Genomic DNA, 22,110 nt, shown 5'->3' on the forward strand with positions numbered 1-22,110 from the left:
CCCCGCCCCGCTGTCTCCCGCTCCCGCTGCCCGCACCGCCTCCCACCAACCCGAGCTCTGCGGCCCGGCGGCTCACAGCCGTGTGATTTTATTTGGCAGGGCGGCATGAGTCCGTGTACAATAAATAACATGAGTATTGGTGGTGTGCCCTAATCGCGACTGGAGGCGGGGATGGGCAAGACATCGGCCAGGTCTTTGGCCTGAAGCTGGACAGAGGGGCTGCAGGGTCCCCAACCTTCGGCCGTGGGCGACCTGCGGCTGGGAGCCGGGACCGACACTTCCCTCAGAGCTCCACGTGCACGTCGCGGTAGGCCCGGTCCAGGGCCCACTCCGGCTGCGAGTCGGCGCCACCTTCGCGGGCCAGGCGCGCCATCTCCTGCTGGAACAGCGCCTGCCGCGCTCGGCTGGGGTCCACGTTGATCCAGTTGTTAGCGATCCACTTGGTACCACGAGTTACCAGGCAGCCCCCGTGCAGCGAGTAGTCGTCCACGTCCCCTACCCAACCTAGAAGGGGAGGGTGGTGTGAGCAAGGGAGGGGACCTGAGAAAAACTAGTCTGGGGTGATCTGAGTCTGGCTTCATACAGTCGCAGGACACAGCAAGGGTGGCCCAGCTGTGCATACCTTTGGTGGCAAAGAGCTGGCCCCAAGGCCCCCTTAGGGGCTCAGCATCTCTCACCAACACCACTGGCCCTCTGAAACCAGCTTTCTTGTTGCCAAGCCTGCCCGGAGCCGTTCCCGGCCTTGGCTGGTAAGGAATGTGTCCCTGGGCCCAGCCAACTGGAAGGCTAGGGTACCAGGGAATCGCTGGGGTGGAGATACCCCGGGAGGCTGCACAGGTGCAGGCTGCCAGAGCCACGGAGGGTGGTTTTGGGGAGGCACTCGGGGCGGAAAGCTATGTGTAAGGAGCCCACCAGGGGGCAGTCGGGGCTGCGAGAAGGCAGGCTTCCCTCAGGAGGCACTCCTGGCCTAGCCAAAGGCCCTCCTCACCTTGCCCATCAGGTAGATAGTTGTACCAGAACACTGCTGTGCCCTGCTGGGGTTTGACACGAAGATTCCCCTTGTCACAATGCCTCCGAGTGTCACGGAGGTCAACGTCATCCTGAATCAGACTCTGTGGGCAGCAGGGCAGTGAGCTTTTCCAGCTGCCCCCGCTATGTGGCCGGGAGCCGGGGCCAGGTAGCCAGAGGGAAATCAAAGAGGCGTGCCCAGGGGCCCACCTGGGCCGTCATCCCAGGTCTGGAGGGGAATCACCACATTTGCCCAAGGCCCTGCCATCCCACCCAAGTACCAGCCTGGTTGGCTCTTACCATTTCATCGTAGGTTCTGTTGTCTGCTACGGGGAAGACAGTCTCTCCCCCACCGGTGACGTTGTTCAGATAAAACAGCACTGTCATGTAGCTGTAAGGCAAAGGGGGCCATTGAGCGTGTCCCCAGCTGTGGCTGCTCCCAGGGACTCACCTGCGGGCAGGAGAAGCTGCCCAGGTGCCCAGGGGACAGAGGGGCAGGCTGGGATCAGTGATAACAGGGCAGGTCAGTACCAAGTTGTCCTTAGCCCATGCTTTCCACGAACCTAGGGTCTTGGTGTGTGTCACAAAGTTTTTTTGTGGCCAAGTTCACAGGTGCACTTAAATTCCATGGTCCTGATCAAGGGCCACCCGGGAAAGGGAGGCTAGCCGAAGCAGCCAGGTCACGAAGAGAGACTGCTTGTGACTAAAAGGGGCGGAGCCAGAGCAGCCGCAGGAAGAGGGGAGCCCTGCCTCTGTGCTTGGCAGAGGGGAGGGACACAGCTTTAAAGGGAGAAGCCGAGGGGGCCTGCCACGGAGGCAGGTCCACACCCAGGGAGTGGGCAGGAAGACCCGGGGTTCCAGCCTTGCCCTGCCCCTTGCCGCAGAGCCCCGGGGGCCAGTCTCAGTGTCTGTGGGTACCTCGGTCTGGCCTCTGAGACAAGATGGCCACCCCTTTCCTGACACTTGGTAAACAACCTGGGGGACAGCGGTGGGCATGTCCTTGACCAGGATGGCCCAGCTCTCTGCTGGCGCCAGGCCAAGGACATGCCCGCAGGGCAGGGTGGGGCGGGGCTTGTGTCCCGGGGAGGTGGAATCCGCCCTCAGGTGAGCGTTACTTGCCGGCAGGAGGTCTCGAAGGGCACAGACTCGTTGGCTACCAGCTTGGTGTGGGAGCAGATGGTCTCGGGGTACACGGGCCCGCTGTCCACGTGGGCGTGGTAGTGACCCCCCTCCCGGTACCGCACAACCTGCATGGGCTCGCTCAGCTCCACGATCTCAGGTGCCAGGCGGGTGAGGCGCAGCACCCTGGTGGCCGCAAGCGTTCAGGGGGTCAGCCGTATGCAAGGGGGCACCCTGAAGGAGCTACCGCGAGGTCCGCCCCTGCCCCCCTCCCCTGGAAGCCCCTTAAGTCACACCTGACGGGCCCCATGGGAGCAGGAAGAGGGTCCTCATGATGGGCCCTCCCCTGGGTGCCAGGGTCGCTCACTGGGTGGCAAAGATGAGGTTGGTACTGAATTGGGTGGGGGACACCCCCGGACGGCTATCTAAAGCCCCCGGCTGCTCAGGGGCAGGAGGCCCTGTGGGCAGAGGTAAGAGGTCATTTCTCTAATTAGCAGAAGACAAACATTCGGTCTATTTCTAATCCCAAATGTACATCGTTTGCCCACAGTTAGGGTTAATTGGCCTTTATTCATTGCCTTTCAATGGGCCCCAATGCTGGTCTAACAAGTGGGACGGAATCCTGAGTTGGCTTAGCGACTCTGTCCTCCCAGCCCGGGCCGAGGGCTTCCGTGGGGGCCCTGCACGGCCTCCTGCCCCGGCACCAGGGAGGGCAGCCTCAGGCGCTCACCTCTGGCGGATGGCACGCATGACGTGGTGGGCACCTTCCCCCTGGTAGAGCCACGTGTGGTGGCTGTTGCGCACCAGCTCGCTGGACTCCGCCTTGTGCCTCCGCATGTACTTGCGGAAGTCCTGAAGGTCCACACCGGAGAACTCCTGCAGGCTCAGCACTCCTGCGCGGGGCGCCAGCCGTCAGTGCCCGCGGAGCGCCCCCCACCGGCGAGGCCCCGGGGTAGGCTGCAGTTCCCCCCCTGCCCTGGGGGGCCGTGCGCACTTGTCCCCAACCTGGACTCTTGGGTCAAAGGAGCCTGCCTTCTGTCACAGGGAGACCTAGAGAAGTTCCTTTCCTCATTCGAGCCCTGATTTGGTCCCCAGAAGGAAGGCGCCCACCTCCTACTGGGCTGGCCAGAGCAGGTCCACTGGAAGTCTGAACTCTGTGACTGGGGCCCTGGGACACCGGCTGTCCCTGGCCCTTCAGCCTGGCTCTACAGAGTGTGGTGGCCCTCCTCGGTCCCGTGGAGGGTGAAGAGAGCAGCCAGCACTGGCCTCTGTCCAGGGCCGTCCACACCACGAGATACAAGGTAAGGTGGGGCTCCAGAAGTTTCTTCCTGACCTCAGGTCCCGTCCTGGGTGGCTAAGCCTGGTCAGCCCTGTCTGCCAGGTACCAGCTGACCTTGGCACAGAAAGCCAGAGCGCTCCCCTGTTCCTGCCCAACCCACGGAGCAGGGGCTCCGCCCTCCTGGGTTCTGGAACCACAGCCGCTCTCTCGGGCCCATAGATTCTGACACCAAGGAGGTCCTTTCTACCCTTTGGCCCGGAATTCTCCCAGAGTGGGACACACCGCAGGGCTGGGAGCCTGGCACCAGCTCCGTGCGCAGGGGCAGAGGCAGCAGGACGCCGCTCTAGCCTCCGGTCCCGGACAGATTCTTCACTCTGGGTTCGCCAGCCACAAGGTCATGAACTTGGGCATGAGAGTGATGCTTGCACCTCAGAAACCTCCTGAGGGTTACTGCCAAAATGTGTGTGTTTGGGCGGGGGTGCTTGCATGACGGCGCCACCATCCACATCGGCCCCCAGCGGTGAGCATGACTCCCGGTGGGCAAGAGGAAGGCGAGGGAGACCCTGGTCGGACTCGGGAGGTGGCCGTGTGGGGCGGACCCTGTGCCTGGCTGCGGAGAGGCTGACGGAGCAGGGTGAACAGCCTGGCTCAGGCTGGCCTCAGCATCCCTGTGCTCTCACTGCATCCACTGTGCCCTCTGCCAGCCAGCCCCCGCACCTCCCGCACCTCAGGCAGGCTCTGACGAATTAGGCGGGAAGGGTCTCGGAGACCCACCCTCCACCGTCACCAAGGGGAACAGGAGGCTCTGGCTCCAGCCTCTTCCCGGGGGTGGGGGCGAGGGCAAGGCAGGATCCTCGCCTCCTCGCCACTGGCTGCTCTACGCTGGCTGTGGGGACAGGAGGCTCCCAGGGACAGGACCAAGGAGAGGTAGGAGCTCACCGTCACCGTCAGGGTCAGCCTTCATTGCAGAGTACATCTCCTGAACGTTCTCTGGAGTCATCCACCGCCCACTTCCCAGGCGCGTCTGGGCCAGGACCTAAAGCACAAGGTGGCCCACCGTGGGGTGGCCCCAGTGACGGAGAGCCGCCAGGGCGCAGACAGCACCCAGTGATTGCTGCAGGGTTCAGGTGACAGGGCGTGGGCGAGGACACAGGACAAGCCTACAGTCCCTGAGTGGGTGAGGGTAGGGAGAGAGGTCCAGTGGCATCTGGGAAGGCCAGGGAGATAGATAGTCGAGAGCCCTGAGGGCCAGGGGCACTCTGCACAGGCGAGGGACCCCACAGCCCACCGAGCACCCCCCGGAAGCCTGGGCGAGGGGCATGCAGAGCGGTGCAGACGCCGGGCTCCCCAGAGCCGCCTCCCCGAGCACCATGGGTTCCACGGGACTCCTCGCCGAGGCAGCCAGGAACCCGGACCACCGGTGGCACAGCACCCGGCAACTGCAGCGACACACGCCATCACCACCCCAGGTGGACTCTCCCGCCATCTCCCGGGGTCCCAGGGTGACGGGGAACTCTCCGGGGAAGAAGGGAAGCCCCGGGCCTGGGCGTGCTGACGTGAGCAGGCACCTGACTCGGGGCCCGGGCTGAGCAGGACACACGAGATCTGGCCACCAGAAAGACAATTCTGTCCCCGCCTTCCCCCTCCCCCCGCCTCCTTCAGTCCCAACCTCACGGAGCTGCAGGCGTCCGTCGTGGTTCTGGTCCAGCAGCCGGAAGAGGTCCAGCTGGCTGACCTGCATGGTGCCCATGGCCTCCTCGTACTCGTCGGTGGGCAGGATCTGGCTGCGCTGTAGCCCCTTCATCTGGGCCAGGTGGATGATGAGCCGGCACTCCTCGTCGCTCAGGAAGCCGGGGACTTCTGCCGGGAGGGGAGGCGGGTGAGGCCAAGCCCCAGGCCAGGGCACGCATGGACCCCGTGGTGGCCGCCAGGTTGGGAGAGCGTCACACACCCCTTCCATCTGCTCTGGACTGTGACAGCAAGGTCAGGCTGTCCTGCAAGGCCGGCCAGCATTCGGGGTGTGGGGCTTCTCTCTCTGATGCCGAGGGCACACGGTTTCTGGGGAGTCCTTGGGGGCAAGCAGGGGCCAAGCTGGGCCTGGGCTAACCCACCTGGGTGCGGGCGGGGGGACCAAAGGCCAGAGGGCAAACCTGAGGAGCAGAGGGCTGACCTCCACTTCTTACTTGGTATATATTTCAAAAGCACAGGGTGGTGACTGATGCATTTTACTTCCCAGCATTATTCAAATAAAAACAAAAGCAAGACGCTGAGCACTCGAGGCCCGTCCTTGCCCTCCCGTCTGCTGCACACGTGGGCGCTGGTCATCTGACCAGGGCTGAGCTGCCCAGTGCTGGGAGGTCAGGGGGCGGTCACTCAGGTGTTTGGCAGATGCTTTAAGAAGATACCCCAGCCCCGGCTGGTGTGGCTCAGTGGATTGAGTGCTGGACTGCGAAACAGAGGGTCACTGGTTCGATTCCCAGTCAGGGCATATGCCTGGGTTGTGGGCTGGGTCCCCAGTTGGGGGTGTGCAAAGGGCAACCACACACTGATGATGTCTCTCCTCCTCTCTCCCTTCCCCTCTGTCTAAAAATAAATAAATCTTAAAAAAAAAAAAAAAGAAGATACCCCAGGTGCCCTTTGCCCTGGGAATGAAGGTAACTGAATGCCTGCTCCACGCCTCCAAGGCCCCAGCGGCTGCACGCCCCAGTGCAGGCCCACAGGCCGCCTGGCCGAGCTGGAACGTGGGCCTCACACCTGCGGGGTCCCCACCACCCACAGCGGCCCAGGCTCTTCCAGACCAGGCGCTCGGGCCCTGTCCCTTGTTTCTGGGAGAGAGGACTGACTTCCTTAGTCCCGGGACAAGAAGGCCACAGAAGCAACAGACTAGAGGAAGGACCAAGCCGCCACCACTGCCACAGTCACCACCGCCCACCACCCGCCCCCCTCAGAACCAACCCCTGCAGAGTGGTCTGCTACTTCCCTCAGCTATCCCCCCAGCAGGAGGTTCCAGCCATTGCTGAGAGGAAGGGAAATAAATGGCCACTCAGCCAGGACTCGGGAGACTTGGAAACTGCAGCCCCCGCAGCTCACACTTGGGAAGCAGGCTCCGTCCTGTCCTGGGCATGCCGCCCTCGAGGCCTTAACCTGTGTGCCTGACCCTAAGGAGCGAGCGACGCCCCATTACCGTGCCCTTCCTCACCCCGAGGAACCCCAAGCGTGGAGACATCGGCCGGAGGAGGGCAAAAGGGCCGCCCAGGCTGCGCTACTCCAGAATCCGCGCCCACGGCCACACTGAGCTCCGTGGGTAGGTGATGCGGATGCGCTGGCACTGGGGTGGGGGGGGGGAACAGGACAAAGACCCCCACCCGGGGAGCCCAGAAGGGCTGGGAGCCAGCCACCGAGGGGGCAGCACTGCAGGGCGAGGACTCGGAGCAAACTGCCGGTGAGCAGGGCCACCTCCCGGTAGCTTCAAAATGCACCAGAAGAAGAAAGGAAAGCACAGGCCCAGGTTTCTTCGGTTTATTAGGTGCTATAATCCGCAGGCCCAAAGGAGACGCCGCCCACCCCTACAGGCCCCTCCCTGTGCTGTTCCAAGGCATCAGCCCAGGTCCACACGCTAACCCAAGCCCCCGGGACCTGGGCAAACACTGGCCCCCGGGGTGTGGGTGCAGCCCTTCCTTTAAAGCCTTCAACCGCAGCCCTTTAAGGCCAAGGCAGAGAAAGCGGGGGACGGCTAGAGGGCTGTGGCTTCTGGTACACTGGTGGTGCTGTGGGGTGACAGCGTGGCAGGGGCTCCGTGGGGCCCTAGCCGGTGCATGCCCATTCCCCAAGCCATGGCACTGTGCCGGGGCATTGGCTACACAGAGATTCGGCTCCCCAGCTTGTTGGACCACGACACAGTGGCCGAGGCCACCCGGCAGTCAGCCAGCTGGCTGTCCCTGCTGGCCAGGGAGTGCCACCCTGATGCCCAGCCCTTCCTCTGCTCCCTCTTTGCCCCCGTGTGCCTGGACAGGTAGGGGGCGGGGGATGGGGGCTCCCAGGTAAGGGTGGGGGCCTCTCCTCAGCCAGGGCCTGTGCCGGCAGCTCTTCACTAACCACTGCTGGGCACCCCTCAGTGCCGGGTGCTGATGGGGGCGGGGAGGAAGACGAGGGATTTTTGGTCAGGTTGTTCCTGGCAGAAGGGAGCAGGTGTCCTGGGGACCACCCATGGTGAGCAGCCTTGGTCTGGACCCACAAGTCATCGAGGGCTCTTAAATGTCAAGGTCGGGCAAGCAGCCCGCTGCTTTAGGCTGGGCGCTTGGGGCCCCTCTCCAGCAGCTGTGGGAGCTGTCTGCCCGAGGGGTCCTGGCAAGAGACGGAGCCAGGGCTCACCGGGTGGCCCTTTCTTCCCCAGACGGGGCAGGGCTGACGCCGCCCCCCCCCCCCCAGCCTAACCTATCTCAAGAACACCAGTCCCCTGAGGCCCTTTTCGGCAGAGCAAGGGCCCTCCTCAGAGCCTCAGGGTGACTGCCAGCAGCAGCTGCGCTGGGTGGGCTCTTCCCGAACCTCCGCATGGGGGCCCTGTACTCTGCCAACCTCAGCCTTGGCCAGAAACCGCAGTGCCCTGCAGGCCTTCCAGGACAAGTGGGAGGGAGGGAAGGCCGGGCTCTTGCAGTCCAGGATCAGGAAAGGAGGCCCAGAGTGCAGGACCCCTCCCACAGCCTCGCCCAGGCACTCGCTGTCCTCCCAGCTGGAGGAGGAGGGCCGCTGGAAAGGGCAAAGTGCGGGACGGCAGCCCGGGGTACCGGAGGAAGGATGGGGGATGCAGAGCTGAGGGTGGAGATTCCAGCCAGCAGAAAAACCAGGGTGCAGGGCTGTTGCTAGGTGACCAGGTGTCGCTGCCCAGCAACTGCGGAGTGCTAAGCCTCAGCCCCGCCTGCCCAGGGCACCTGGTGGTGGGCGCCCCGCCCCCCTCCTGCAGGGTCATCTACCCGAGCCGCAGCCCGCGGGAGGTGGTTCAGGCCGGCCGCCCCGCACTGCGGGCGCCTCCCCTGAGGCCAGGGCCTCTGCGTGGGGGCCATCTCCATCGGCTCCCACCCCGGCCGCCCTCGCGAATCTCTGCGCGGCTTCTCTTGCCCCCCTCAAGCCCACCCTTTCTAGCCACTCCCCCTGGGAATCAGGTAAATGGCTCTCTGGTGGGAAAGGGACCGCCCACAGCAGCCCTCTCTCTCAGAAAGGGTGAAAGGGAGGGGAACAGGAGGGGCCGGCGCTGATGGCCCCAGCGCCTACCCACACCTGCAGCCTGGCGGGGGCCTCACTCGGTCCCCCCAGCCACTCGCCAGTGCCCTGAGCCGGCTGTGGGGACTGCGAGTTGCAGGGTCCCGCTCCTCCAAGGAGGTCCCGGACGCCCTCTGCAGCAGCGACTTCGGTGAACCCCTAACGCTCAGCGGACCTTACCCGTGCCTTCATGCCAGCCCCTCGCTTGGTGCTAAGACCAACGGAAGCGAGGCTACCCAAACACTATGCCTGGTTAGAGCTAAAAATAAATAAATAAATCACTTTAATAAGCTTGGGACATTGCTAAAACAAAGCAAACCTGCTAAGGAGAGTGCTGACATTAGGGGAGCCCTTCTCCAGGTCCGGGATTCCACCGGCAGAGCCTCAGACAGCAGGGTTCAACGGTGGGGGGGATGGGAAGCTCTCAGAGGCTCTGCTCCTCACCCCTCACCACCCCGCCCCTGCGATCCCACTCAGCAGTGACGCTTAGGCTCTCCCAGAGCAAAGGGTCATCCTCCCGCCCCTCGGGCTTGGACCTGGACTTGAGGCTAGAGGTGCTGAGGGCAGGCCCGCCGCCCCCTGCGGAGCTGGTGCCCACTCTGCGACGCCGGCTGCCACGTGCGTGCACCGTCTCCTGCTCGGAAGGCAGTCGGGGACCTGCGTGCTGAGTGGGGAGGTGCAGGGCCCCCTGGCTGCTGGCAACCGCGGCCCAAGCTTGGAGCCGGGGCCACTGAAATCTGCAGCTGGCCGTCCGCAGGTAGCACCATCCCTGGTGCCCAGAACAGGGGCTAACACAGGCAGGGAGAGCCTGGGAGCTGGTAGCCATGGCCTCTGTGGTGGCCAAACTGGCTGTGTGCTCTCCTGGACACAAAGCCCTCTTTGTGCTACCCCCACGGATATCTGCAGGCCAGAGTCCAGGGAAGCCCCAAGGCTCACCCACAGACTCCTCAAGCAGGGCCGAAGCCCACTTCCGGGGCCACGGCTCCGGGCCCCGTCCTGAGCTGGTAGTGCCCTGCCCAGACCGAAGGCAGGCCTGCTCCCTTTTCAGCTGTGTGTGCCGGGCAGGCAAGACCTTTCTGTCCTTCCCAGGCCTGGGATGACAGCCTGGCTAATGCCCTGCTACGGCCCACAAGCCCCAGCACCCCAAGCTGTGTCTCAGGGCAGGCACGGAGCCTTGGGCTACATGTACCCCGGGCCTGATGCTGCTGGTCAGGCCCCAGTTAGACGGACTCGGTTGTACCCGCCTGACCTTTAGTGGTCTAGCTCTGCCACGCAGCTGGCCGGGGGAACAGCGGGGGGGGGGGGGGGGGGGGGGGGGGAGGGGGGCAGGGGCCGGGGAGGGGCTCCACGCGGGAAACCGCTTCGAGCTGCTCGGGAACCTGCACGGACAGGCACTCGAACATTCCTTCCCCACTTCTGGGCCTCCAGTGTGTACCAGGAGCACAGTGGTCTCAAAGCAGCTCCTGTTTTCTTAAACCACAAAAGAATACATGGAGAACTCCTATGATGAACTAGTGATGGTTTTAAAACAGTTTTGTATACTCGTGTCAACTGCTCATTTATCTTAAATACTGAAGAAAACAATGGCTTAAAAGTTGCTAGCCACCCTGGCCGGCGTAGCTCAGTGGATTGAGCGCGGGCTGCGAACCAAAGCATCGCAGGTTCGATCCCCAGTCAGGGTACATGCCTGGGTTGTAGGCCACGGCCCCCAGCAACCGCACAGTGATGTTTCTCTCTCTCTCTCTTTCTCCCTCCCTTCCCTCTCTAAAAATAAATAAGTAAAATCTTAAAAAAAAAGTTGCTAGCCCACTGGAAGGGCCTGCTGCTATTCTTGAAGAGGGTGCCTGCCCGGGGTGGTGGTGGAGACCACTCTGAGCCAGCAGGCAGGTGCTGGACTGGCTGAGTGCCCGGAAACCCCTCCCACTGGCCAATAATGATTGGCAGACAGGACTCTGGTGGCTGGACACACAGCCACAGCAAGTCCGGCCTCCTACGCCTGCAGCGTGTCTGTAGGGCCAGAGGCACAAACGATACAAATAAATACAGTTTGAAGCTGGTTTTCAACGATGCTGACTGCCTGACTGCCGAGAGAAAACAAGCAAGCTGATGCAACCTCTTAAGCGTGTGCAAACCCCGTAAGACAAGTTTGAGGTCGAGAGAGGTCTCTGAGGAGGGGACGGGTGAGCAGAGGCCCGTGGAGCCCGCGGGTGGAGGGAAGGGCACACACCCAGGCCCCGAGGCAGCCACGAGCCTGGTGTCCCCGAATCAGCAGGGAGTAAGTCGGGGGAGGGGAGGAGCCGAGGTGAGGGCCTGGGGCACCAAAGGAGACTTGAGGAGTGAAATGGGAAAACCTGAAGACCTTTAAGGAAGGGAGCGATGAGGTCTGATCTATTTAGATACCAAACGAGTGTGGGGTGGCGTGCAGGAAGAAGCAAGCCGCGTGAGAGAGAGCCCCGTTCCCAGGGAGATGACAATGACTCAGAGCCGCAGCGTCTTGCTGCCAAACCGAACAGACTCCGGGAGGCCCGAACCCTCGGGAAGCGCCTGCCACAGTCCAGCAGGCATCTGCCAGGGAACTGGGATGCACCTTTGGTGGCCCGGGGCCCATGTGCTCCATGTCCCTGGGACCTAGGGCGGGAAACGAGAAATGCTCCCCAAAGGGAGGCTGCGTGGGGCCCTCCCCTGCAGGGGCGGGGCTCCCTCACCTGGAGATGGAGGCGCCCTGGGTAGAACCCAGCCGGCCCCCGGACCCCAGCTTATATCCTCAACTCCCGCCCCCTGAGCCCTGGCTTCTTGGGCCCCTGAGGCTGGCAGGTCCCAGATTTGGAGCCAGGAGCAGCAGGGCAGGGGTGGCAGAGCCCATAGCAGGCCTACTCCCCTCTGGGCCTCCCTGACTCTTCAGGGCAGCAGTGGACGGACGGACAGGCAGGCACAGAAGACAGACAGGCGCTGCTCCTTCTCGGGGACGGGCTTCCTTCTGTGGATTCGTCCAGCTCCACAGGAGCTGTCAGGAGCTGCCCCTCCTCGGGCACACCCCCCGTGCGGCTTCCCTCTCAGCTGGGAGCCTTGCAGCCTGTGATCTGGTCTTCAGTGTCTCACCTCGCTTCACAAGCACAAGCCCTAGGGCTTTCTGGGTAAAACCCGGGCCACCTTCCACCAGGAGACTCGAAGGTGATGTAAGAGTCTGGAGGGAAGTTCTTCCTGCGGCTGCCCACTTCGCCTAACCGTGCCCTTTGTAATTTGCAGAAACAGAGGCCCATCTGCTGGCGGAGCCGTAGCCGCTTTACCTCTTGTCCCATCTCTCCTGCCTCCTGTAATTTACTCTTGGTCTGGGCTCCCGGTCTGGGCTTCTCATGCCCTGCGTCACAGAACTTGGATGCAGTAAGATGCATGCACAGGGTCAGGGGCAGTAATGGAGTCCTCGTGGCCCACTTAACCTAACACACATCTGAACTGAGCATACACTCGTCCCAGGAAGGCTGAGGAGAGAGAGCCCGACGCCCCCCTCAGGTGCGTCTGGTCATGGCAGTGCCGAGGTGATGGGGTGAGGACAGCATCCTTCTCTTGGCTGGGATCGCCCTTTCCCGACAGCTGCTGGGCTCGACCCCACAGCGCCTGCAGGTCTCTGCTCAGACACCTGGTTCGGGGAGGCCAACCCCAGCCGTCTTATCGGGAGTCCCCACCCCACCTGAAACCCTGCCTTACCTGCCTGCAACCACTCATCACCACCTGACACACCATGTGTACTCGTTTACTGGTTTATTTATCGTCTGTCCCCTCATCCAAATGTCAGCTTCTGCTGCTTTCGTCTGTTTCCTGTTTTGGTCAGTGCTGTGTTCCCAGTGCCTAGGGCAGTGCCTGGCACAGACCTTAACACCACGCAGCAGTAATAATAACAACGACAACAACCTTTTGGGGCCCCTCCCACAACAGGGCTAAGGTCAGTAACCTGCTTCCCCTCAGACAGCGTGCAAATGAGACCATTCCCACGGGTCTAGGCATAACCCCAAGCAGGGCCCTCTGCTCCAGGGGTAAGGGCCTGTGCTCTGCCTTGGTCCCCAGCCTCCTCCTTAAATCTTCCAGCCCGCTCCATCCTCCAGTAGCCAGGAACAGTCCGCGTCTGCAGGTAAGTGGGTCACTGAGGCTGGGTACCCAGTGCTGGGCTGGGCAAACCTATCCTGGGCAAGGTCATGGGTCAGGGGGCCCCCACTTTGTGGACTGGTGGTCTTTGAAAGACTTCAGAAGTTCTGGTGGTCTTTGAAAGACTTCAGAAGTTCACAGCCAGCACGGTGCTTTGGACGCAGGCGGCCTGGGTCGGAATCCTAGCTTCACCCCTGCCTGTATGAACCTGGCCAAGCAGCGGCAGCATCCCGGGCCTCGCTTCTCACCCACTAGCCTGTAAAGGGGGTTTCCCCCACCTCACAGACGGGTTGTAAAAACCAAATGAGCAGATCACACCAAGCCTAACACGTAACAACAAGAGGTCAGAAAATGAGCTCAGACGCTGGTTCCAAATGAGGCCGCCTTGCAAGGATCTGACCACGACGGCTGAACACGGAACTGCATCCTAAGCAGAACCCCAGTGTTGGTAGCAAAGGCCGATGGCTCCGCGCGGCGGTTTCCGGGCCCCAGTTTACCCACAGTTGGACAGCCAGTTGCTCATCAGACCACAGGGTCTGAGATTAGCGAGGACCTGTTATCGATTTCTCTCACCCTCCCCCCGTTCCAGAACGTGACAGTATTAAAGGTGACAAGGAGTGTGACAAGACAGTTTCAGTGAAACGTGTAAACACTCAGCCCAGGGTCACGCTGCCCGGCCCCGTGATGGAAGGGCTGGCTGCAGAGAATAGGGGTGGGAGAGAGGAGTGCCGAAAGGTCATTCTGCAACCCTATTATGGAGGTGGGGGCGGGTACTTCACTTTGGGAAACCTCTAGCTGGGAAAAAAAAAGGGGGGGCTACATGGAAGCAGCCATTTTCAAAACAAAAGTCACGTGGTCAAAATGAACCTCAAGACGGCTATCGCAAAGCAGCCCCCGACACCTCCCGGGAGCTCCAGCGGACTTACCGAAGAGCAGCGGCTTGAGGCTGAGGGTTCTGATGAAGTGGTCCCTGTCGGCGACCAGCTGGACCTTCTGCTCGTGCCCCACCTAAGGGAAAGGGTCACAGAGGACAGCTTGGGCGCCAGGCCGCGCCGCCCGAAGGAAAAGGCTCCCTGACCCGGGAGAGTGGGGTGCGTGTGGGGCAGGCAGGCAGGGAGGTGCCCGGGCAGGGAGCTGCGCCCTGGGCCCGGAGCGCAGCGAGGTTGGGGGGGTGCTCACCTTGATGCCCTCGAGCCGGATGAGGGGAGCCAAGGTTGTCGCGGGCTCGGGTTCCGGGGCGCGGCGCTGGGGCCCGGGGTCGCTGCTTTCGTCGCCGTTGCTGTAGTGTACGAAGAGCAGCAGCGCCAGCACGTTGCCCAGGTACAGGTGCACAAACACCATGAGCACGAGGAAGTAGGCGCGCGAGCAGATGCCGCGGGGTTTGCACAGCGGCCGGACCGGTGTGTCCTCGCAGTCGCCCAGCCCGGCCGCTGGCTCGGCAGGGTCGTGCTCAGGCGGTACCCACTGCGGCCTCACGTCCTCGGGGCTCGGGCCCACCGCGGCCGCCATGGCGCCCAGGTCGCGCGCGCGCCCAGGGGAGGGGCCGCGGGGATGCCCGCGCCGCACCGCGCCGTCGCCGGGACGACCGCTGCCGAGCCTGCGCGCACCGCGGTCAGTGGGAGACCGTGCCTGGGGATGCTGCGCCAGCCTGCCGGGAGCCTGCCGCGCAGTATTTCTGCGCGCCGCGGAGCCCGGTCCACATTGGAGTTTCTCTTCCTGAGCTAGGATGTTGCAGGGCGGGGATGCACACCCTTCAGGCCAGAGGCCGACCCTCTCCTCCCCCAGTGTAGATGCAAACAAGAGCAGCACCATTCAAGGAAATCCCGGTGGAAGTTTCTCCTTTTCCTGGTTGAGAAGCACTTCCCTCCTCCCGGAAACCTGTGGTCTGTATTTTCTCGCGCCCGGGAATGGGGTGGCCGCAAGGAAGCAGCAGTGCCAAAAAAGTGACTCAGTACTGCGGTGGGTTGGGGCGCCGCGGAAAAAACCGCCCATGTGATGGCGTAGGCCCCATGGCTTTCGGCGCTAACCCTCGTCCGTGTAGGAGGCCAAGAATGCTTGGAGTTTCGCTCTGTGGTCAGTCTGGAGCCCCCCCGGGAAGGCCTGCAGGAATCAAGCCTCAGGAAGAAGCTGTCTGACGTGCGGGGTCGCGCAGATGGTGGGACCGCGCCTGGGGTCGTCAGAGAGGACTTCCTGGAGGAACCCTGGCACCAGGAAGGTCAGATCCCAGACGGCACCTGCAGGAATGTGCTCAGTGCGCAGCAGCGCTCCTTGCCTCGAAGCTGACACAGGGGAGGAGGGAGAAAGGGGCTTTTCCACAATTGAGTGACCATCGCCTCTGAAGAAAACCGAACTCAGACTGGAGTCCAGCCCAGAGTGGAAGGACATACGAGTGGTCCAGCGCCAAAGCCTGGGCATTTTCGAGCCCCTTGCTCTCCAGGCCCTGGCTATCTTTGGGCAGAGGTGCGTGTGCCCTAGGGCAACGCCACGGAGGCAGGTCCCAGTGGTGGTTTCTCCTTACCCTGTCGAGACCCCCTTCCCCTCCCACTTCCTCCCAGAAGTAGAGCCTGCGTTTTCTGGTCTCCACAGCAGGAGAGGCCAGGGGCTCCAAGGACAGGCCTGCCTTCTCGTGCAGGTTCTATACACTATGGTGGGTCCACTAGTGCCCGAGCACGTGGGTGCATCCACTCCTCCAGCCGCCTCCAGGGACCATCCCCTCAGTGTCCTCAGAATACTACAGAGAAACACTGTCCAGCAAAGGAGGTTCTGGATGTTTGGGGGGGAGGGGTACAGATGGCTTTGGGAGCTGTGTGGCTCAGCCCAAGCTGGGATGCTGACCAAACACCAACGGTCCAGCAACCCGCTTTGGATGGGGCGGGAAGTGACAACTTCGCAGCCAACCGGGCAAGCCCGGAGGCCCCTCGGCGGACACAAAGGCAGACCTGGCCCTTCCCCCTGAAGGGGTCCCTAGCGGGATCTGGCCCTTCCCCCTGGAATGAACTCCAAAAGAAGGGAAATGGCTGCAGAAGAATTGTTCCTCATTCAAACCGATGAAAATCCTATCACCAACTTCAGAGTGTCCAAATTTCCTGCAACTTTTTTTTTTGATCCACTCCAGTTGTCAGAAATCTCCCAATCTTTAAAAAGATTTTATTTATTTATTTTTAGAGAGGGAAGGGAAGGAGAGAGAGAAACATCAATGTATGATTAGAAATCTCACAGTTTTTAAAAAATTTATTTTTCATGAAGTCTCCCAAGTTCTGAGAACAATAGGAACACATTTTTCTTAAGTCATATGAATCTCAAAGTTCTTAAATATGCTACCAACTGAGTCAGTTTTACCGAGGACGTCATGGTTTCTGGTACTCATGAAGGAATGCTGGAACCATTTCCTCTCTGTCCTTTTAAGACAAATCTCTGAATGGTGTGGCTCAATGGTTTGGGCGTCCTCCCCCAAACCAGAATTGTTGGTTCAATTCCCGGCCAGGGCATCTGCCTGGGTTGCAGGCCAGGTGCCAGGTAGGGGGTGCGTGAGAGGCAACCGACCAACGCTGCTAGCAGTGGTGACATTGGGTAAATACTCATGTTGAACAGCTCCGTAGTGTGGATGGGGGCAGCACTTCCCTCACAGGGCTGCTATGAGCGCTCCCCGGGTGGGTGCTCAGTGCATGGTTGGTGTGACTGTCTTGTGGTGACACAAATTGGTTGAGCAAACCAGGATCAATGGCTGTGTCCCCAGTGCCCAAAACGGGGCCCAGTCCATAGGCGATGCTGGTGGTTGCATGGACCCCTGGGGCCATGTGGAAAAACCCTTCCCTTAGACTTTGCTTGACTGTGCCCTCATCTCATCCTCTTTCAAGATGACCGAGGGCAGGGTGCTGAGGCCACGGAATCCTGCCCACTGGTCTGCAGGAGTGGCTCCTGGCCTTGCTGTCTCAGAGGAAGCACTCACTAGGGACCAATTCCATCCGTGTCCGCCCCCCGCCCCTGTTCTGCAGGACCCTGGAGGGCAGAGCTCATGCATTGCACACCGTTGTACGCCCGGGTGCCAAGCATGGGGCTTCGCACACTCGAGGCCCGAGGAGGACAACTGTGGAGTTCAGGCTGGCAGAACCGGGGTTTCTCTGGCTTGACTGCCCCAGGGCAGTTGCCCATGGCTCTGGAAACCCCTCCTGAACTATCACGGATGTTTCTGCCACTCCTGACACCACAGATGGGCCCTCTCAACGAGAACCCATATCCGTGTCCTGTCCTCGACCTTGGGCATCAGTCTCCAAACACAGTTTCTCCCCAGAGTCCTCTCTTCACAACCCGGCGCCCCTGCAAAGCCACATGCAAGCCCTGGCCATACTCCCCAGCCCTCTGCCCCCACACTCGCTTTGGAGAAACCCAGGGGGTCTTCGGAATAAGGGGCCCAGGGCCTCGGCAGGGGCTGTGGGGCACTGGAGTGGGCGCCCCATCACAATCCAGAGATCCCTCGGAGGTGGGGAGCGGTCCGGCCTGTACCCAGGGCAGGAGAGGCGCCAGGACAGTCTGCGACCCTCCGTTGGTGCCCTCTCCCCGGGAGCCAGTCGGGCCGGGGGCTGGCCAACGGGAAGGCCCTCATTCGGGCTCTTGGGCCACAGCCTCCTGGGACGGTGGCTCGGGCGGCTCCTTGGAGCCTCTGAAGAAGAAAGATGCTGCACATACTTTTTTAATCAGAAACAGTTTATTTTGAATAAACTACTCAACTTTGAGCAGACATTACCTCAACTTTTTCTTTGAAGAAAACAAAGATATATGGAAAATTCATGAAAACACAGTGCCTTCTTTACCTTCCGTCCTTTGTAGGTAAAATTCTGCCTGAGCTTTCCATTTAGGACGGGGGGGGGGGGGGGGGGGGGGAGCTGGGAGAAGGAACTGTCCACAGGTCCAGGGCTACAGGCTGTGGGGCTGTGGTCCGGCCCCGCACCTCCTGCAGTGCCAGGGCTGGGACCACGTGGGACGCCGGTGCAGCACACCGCAGCTGTGCAGGCCACACGATGCCCAGAGACGCCCCGGGAGTGACGGCGCGGAGCTGCGACTCAGGTCCTGGGCCATGGCGGCACACAGAAGGATGGACGGACAGCTGAGATTCTGGGGTCGTCCGTGTGCCCACAAAGCACCCGCCCCCACCCCGGGCCACAGCAGGCACACTCCTCACAGCGAGCTCCCCACCGCCCCCACACCGGGGCCCACTGGCTGCACTCCTAACTTGCCCTCCCCACCCCGCCCCAGGCCCTCCCTTGCGAGAGATGGCGGGAAGAGACAAAACCTGAGCAGGGGCCTGCCTCCAGCCATGGACCCACGACCCCCGGAGTCACAGCTGTCCCCTATCTTTTTGAGAGTAATTCAGGTCACAACCATGGTCCTCGGGGGACTGAGGTGGAAACGTCTGACTACCCAAGAACTCCCCACGCGGCACTCTCACGTCTCCCACGCAGCTTTTCCAGGAGGTCCCTGGCGCTCTGCCGGGCACGGGCAGCTCCGCCAGCCTCAGGGTGGAGGCCCTGGACAAAGCCACAACACCCCGAGGAGGACAGACTTCCTAACTTCTCAAAGGCCCACGGGGCCAAGTGCAGGAAAGCGAGACAGCACACAAACCAGTCATTCACTCTGCTGGGGTCAACAGGGCAACACCTGGCCCTCTCGCCTGGCCAGCCCCTCCCCCTACGGTGCTGGGACCACAAACTCAGGACCGTCCTGGCCTCAGGCTCCCAGGCCCCAGGCGCAGTGGCCTCCAACACCTGGCGTCAGACCAAGGGGGGAGCACCCAAGCCCCACAGCACCTCCGGGCACACCCCAGGCAACACGAAAACCACCTGTGCAAACAAGCGTCCTGAGCCAGGAAGACAAGTGCCCTTGCAGGGCCACGCCACACGCCGGCCCTGAAGCCCCCGGGGAGAGCGGCAGGACAGCGTCAGGGCGGCCGCGAGCGGGCCTGGCCAGGGACACACACCTGAGCACCGGCACGAAGGGAGAGGCCGCGGCTAAACCAACTTGTTTGGGGGAACAGTTCCCTCTGAAAGCGATGTCTCTCTTCAGGAGACAAAAGGAAATGCCGTGCCGCATGCCCGTCCCCGGTCGGGAGGGCACAAGCCCGCCTACGTGCTGCCGTGGGCTCTGGCCCAGGGAGCCTCACCTTCAAGAATAGAGACGAGCCCACTGACAAGCAGCGCCCCCGGAGACGCTCAGACACCACGTGGCAAGACCCTGTTCTGCACTGTCCCCTCATTGCCACGGCGGGGAGGCGCACCCGACCCAAAGGGTCTGTACGGAACAGGCAGGAGGCGTGATACGGCTCCCCGTGTGCCGGCCCGCTGCACAGGCGAACTCCAGTCCCCCGCTGCCACCCGGGCTCCCCCTCAGGAGGCCGGCCGCGGCCAAGCCCCAAGCGAGTCTGGAGGCGGAGGCTGCCCTGAAGCCCACCATGGTGCACCCGGAGGCAGGGCGGACAGGGCGGGCGGGCAGCCTGTGCTACCTTCTCAGGAAATTAGCTAGAGGGTGAAACACTCCAATGCCAATTTATTTTTAAAAAGGGTTCTGTGTAATTCTAGAGTTGGTTTGCCTTTTTTGTATAATTGTACAACCTTTGAAAATTACATAAGTTGTAATGATCTAATACTATTATTAATAGTCATTCAGAAAAAACTTTCCCTCCCTCCCAACAACCATCCAGGGGGAATCAAAAATCCTGAAGAGGCCAAGAAACAAAAAGCAAAAGGTGAGAACGAAACAGAAGTTGACTAGGAGGAGTGTGGCCAGTGTCTCTCGGGTGGGGCCCTGGCTGCTGCCCGGGTCGTGAGAGGCGGAGCCTGCAGCATGCAGCGCGGCAGCCGGGAGGCCTCGCGACCACGTCGTCCTCACTCCGGCACGCCCCGTCCCGCCTAGGTGTCGTGGAAGTCCTTCAGCAGGGTTCTCCTCCGCTGCTCCGCGATGTGCATCTGGTTCTCTAAGTCCTGCGCCAGGGAAGCAAAATGAACGCTGGAACAGCCGAGCCCCGTGAGCAGGGGCGGCCAAAGCCACGGCCACCACGACAGGGGCTCCGAGGAGTCAAAGGCACAGCCCTTCCCACCCGTCTTAGCAGCCGCTTCCAGCCCGCAAAACAACCCTGCCACCTGCCAAGGTGCCAGCCCCCCTCACTGGCAGCAGCGGTCCGAGCGGACAGCGGGCCCTTACCCCTCTGTCGTAGCTGTCCGCACGCTCCACTTTCCATGACAGGTTTTCGATCTCGGCCTCCAGCTGAGCCTGCTGGTATTCGAACTGTATGGGCAGAGCAGGAGGGTCAAAGGAGAGGGGCTGCAGCCGGGCAGGGCCTGCAGATGGAGGGGCAGACGCAGCACTCAGGCTCGCCAGAGCGGCAGACGGCCCTGGCGCCGACCTCCGGCCGAGAGCAGCGCTAGCCCCGGGGCCGAGCCGGGCCCAACCAGGAGGCTGCCTCAGAGAGCGGAGGGCGAGCCCACGCTAACTCTGCGCCCCCAAGGAAAGGGCGAGAAGGGACGCCGCTGAAGGGTGCGCCCCAGCACACGGGGACACAGAGGCTGCAGAAGCACGTCCGTGCGGATGCGCACAGACCCTGCACGCCCTGTGTGCTTCGTCTGGGGTTTTCCTGGTTCTTCTGCAAAGCAGGTCTTAACAATAGTCAAACCATTTGACTTAGTAACTGTACGCCCAAGCTTTTATGCACGAAGATGTTCTTCAATGTCTAATTTATAACAGTAAGAAACAGAAACAATTCATGCCCCAACTATTTACCCACAGTAATAGAACACTTACGCAACTACTAAAAAATGGTATTTACCAGCCTGGTAAAAATAACAACAGCTGCAACCATAAACGGCTTGAACAGTAAAATGCCATTCACACACACAGGCACACACACAGCCTTGATCATATAAACATTGAATTTTTATTTATTTATTTATTTTAGAGAGAGGGAGGGGAGAAAAGGGGGAGAGAAGCATTGACGTGCAAGAGAAAAACCCATCAGTGGCCTCTCGCACACCCCTAACTGGGGGCCTGGCCCGCAGCCCAGGCACGTGTCCTGACCAGGAATCAGACCAGTGGCCTTTCGAGGAACAGGCTGGTGCTCAATCCACTGAGCCACACCACTGAGGGTAAATAATATTAATTTTAAAAGGCTAGAAAATGCTAACACATGGTCATTTCTGGTGGGATTTCTGGATGTAAATTTTTTCTGTTTTTCAACATTTGTACAATAACTTTGAATTACTTTATAAGCCGGGGAGGGGGAGCAACTCACACGTAAGAGAAAGGATTGAGTGAAGATGTAAAGAGCCCACTGTCACTGCGCCAGGAAGCACGTGCACGTCCTTTAAGGACGTGTGTGCTGGGCCTTCTCCCAAAGCAGACCTCTCAAGTGGCCGCGGGGCCTCACAGCCAGGTGGCCTATCCCACGGTCCCACTCAGGACGCTGCCTTACTACTACACACCACGCCAGCGCCTGAGACCTACTTTGGAGATGCCTAGAGGAGAAGTGAGATTTGAAAATGAACAGTTCTGCTTTGATTTTGCCCCCTCCCCCCCGTAACCAAGGCACCTCTGAAGCTAAGAGGGCAGAGTAGAGGGACTGCCTGCCCTGCCTGCCTTACCAGCTTCTTCCTGGGGCCCGAATCCATGTAGTACGCATACGGGTACGTGTACTGCAGGGTGTATCGGCACTGCAATGGGAGAGAAGAGAAGGCACCTGTGTCCATCATTCTCACCTACACGCATCTCAAGTGGCTCTTACATTTCTTAGCCCACCATGCAAATTAGCTTGGCTCTACAGGCACGGGCCTGAAAGAAGTGAGACCGAGCCAAACAAAGGATGACCTGGGGGACAACACGGGAAAAAATGGAACAGAAGTGGCCACAGAACACCCCCAGTTCCTCTTTCAAGCTGTGGTTTCTTCACCAGCAGCCGCCTCACGGCTCCTCCCTCTGGAGTCGGACATCAGAGCCCACACATCTATCTCAGTGGCTGTCCAGAGACGAGCTCTTCCTTTCCTCTGAGTGACGCGTGGATGGGGCTAAAGAAGACAAGGGCTCAGCTTTCCCCTCGGGCCCTTCCCTGCAGGCAGAGGCAGTGGACCGCTCTTCTTGGGCTCTCCCTGGGCATCAGCAGAGGACTAGGTCCTCGGTGGACACAGCACAGGAATTGTCAACGTGTAAGTGGAAGCATGCAGGGCTGCACAGGGTGCCGATGCCCCCTTCAGTGTCCTCCCCCCCACCCAGAGAAGTCTGGAAGTCTGGGCCTGACAGGGGCAGGCACTGGACAAGGAATCAGAAGA

The 22,110-nt window shown here is 61.2% G+C and overlaps 2 protein-coding genes across 6 annotated transcripts in view; both read right to left on the reverse strand.

The window, feature by feature from the left end:
- Nucleotides 1-72: 72 nt before the first annotated feature.
- P4HTM (prolyl 4-hydroxylase, transmembrane) lies at nt 73-14,651 on the reverse strand. Its single transcript, XM_028518227.2, has 9 exons — nt 13,982-14,651; nt 13,729-13,810; nt 5,076-5,266; nt 4,346-4,442; nt 2,858-3,020; nt 2,128-2,313; nt 1,309-1,399; nt 989-1,112; nt 73-504 (listed from the first exon to the last, which is right to left on the reverse strand). Exons 1-9 carry the CDS (start codon nt 14,612-14,614, stop codon nt 284-286), a joined length of 1,788 nt encoding a protein of 595 aa, XP_028374028.2. The 5' UTR covers nt 14,615-14,651; the 3' UTR covers nt 73-283.
- A 2,842-nt stretch (nt 14,652-17,493) lies between these two features.
- The window catches only part of ARIH2 (ariadne RBR E3 ubiquitin protein ligase 2), a 49,400-nt gene continuing 44,783 nt past the window's right edge, over nt 17,494-22,110 (reverse strand). For 3 of the 5 annotated variants that reach the window (XM_028518128.2, XM_028518129.2, XM_028518133.2), the window contains 3 exons: nt 21,430-21,498; nt 19,997-20,080; nt 19,325-19,776 (listed from right to left, as the gene is read on the reverse strand). In XM_028518128.2, coding sequence (XP_028373929.1) covers nt 19,705-19,776; nt 19,997-20,080; nt 21,430-21,498 — 225 coding nt within the window. In that variant the 3' untranslated portion in view covers nt 19,325-19,704. Of the gene's footprint in view, nt 19,777-19,996; nt 20,134-21,429; nt 21,499-22,110 lie in introns of all 5 variants that reach the window. The other 2 variants (XM_028518132.2, XM_028518131.2) reach the window with 2 other exon arrangements.

The sequence above is a fragment of the Phyllostomus discolor genome, chromosome 7, assembly GCF_004126475.2.
Source record: "Phyllostomus discolor isolate MPI-MPIP mPhyDis1 chromosome 7, mPhyDis1.pri.v3, whole genome shotgun sequence".
Taxonomy (NCBI): Eukaryota; Metazoa; Chordata; class Mammalia; order Chiroptera; family Phyllostomidae; genus Phyllostomus; species Phyllostomus discolor.

What these genes read in the sequence shown, in the direction of transcription:
- P4HTM (XM_028518227.2), bottom strand. Translation starts at nt 14,614, where the DNA reads ATGGTGCTGCTCTTGTTTGCATCTACACTGGGGGAGGAGAGGGTCGGC. An exon ending in CCTCAAGCCGCTGCTCTTCG is followed by an intron (nt 5,267 to 13,728) that starts GTAAGTCCGCTG and finishes CCCTCCCGGCAG; the next exon opens with AAGTCCCCGGCTTCCTGAGC. An exon ending in ACAGAACCTACGATGAAATG is followed by an intron (nt 1,113 to 1,308) that starts GTAAGAGCCAAC and finishes TGCTGCCCACAG; the next exon opens with AGTCTGATTCAGGATGACGT.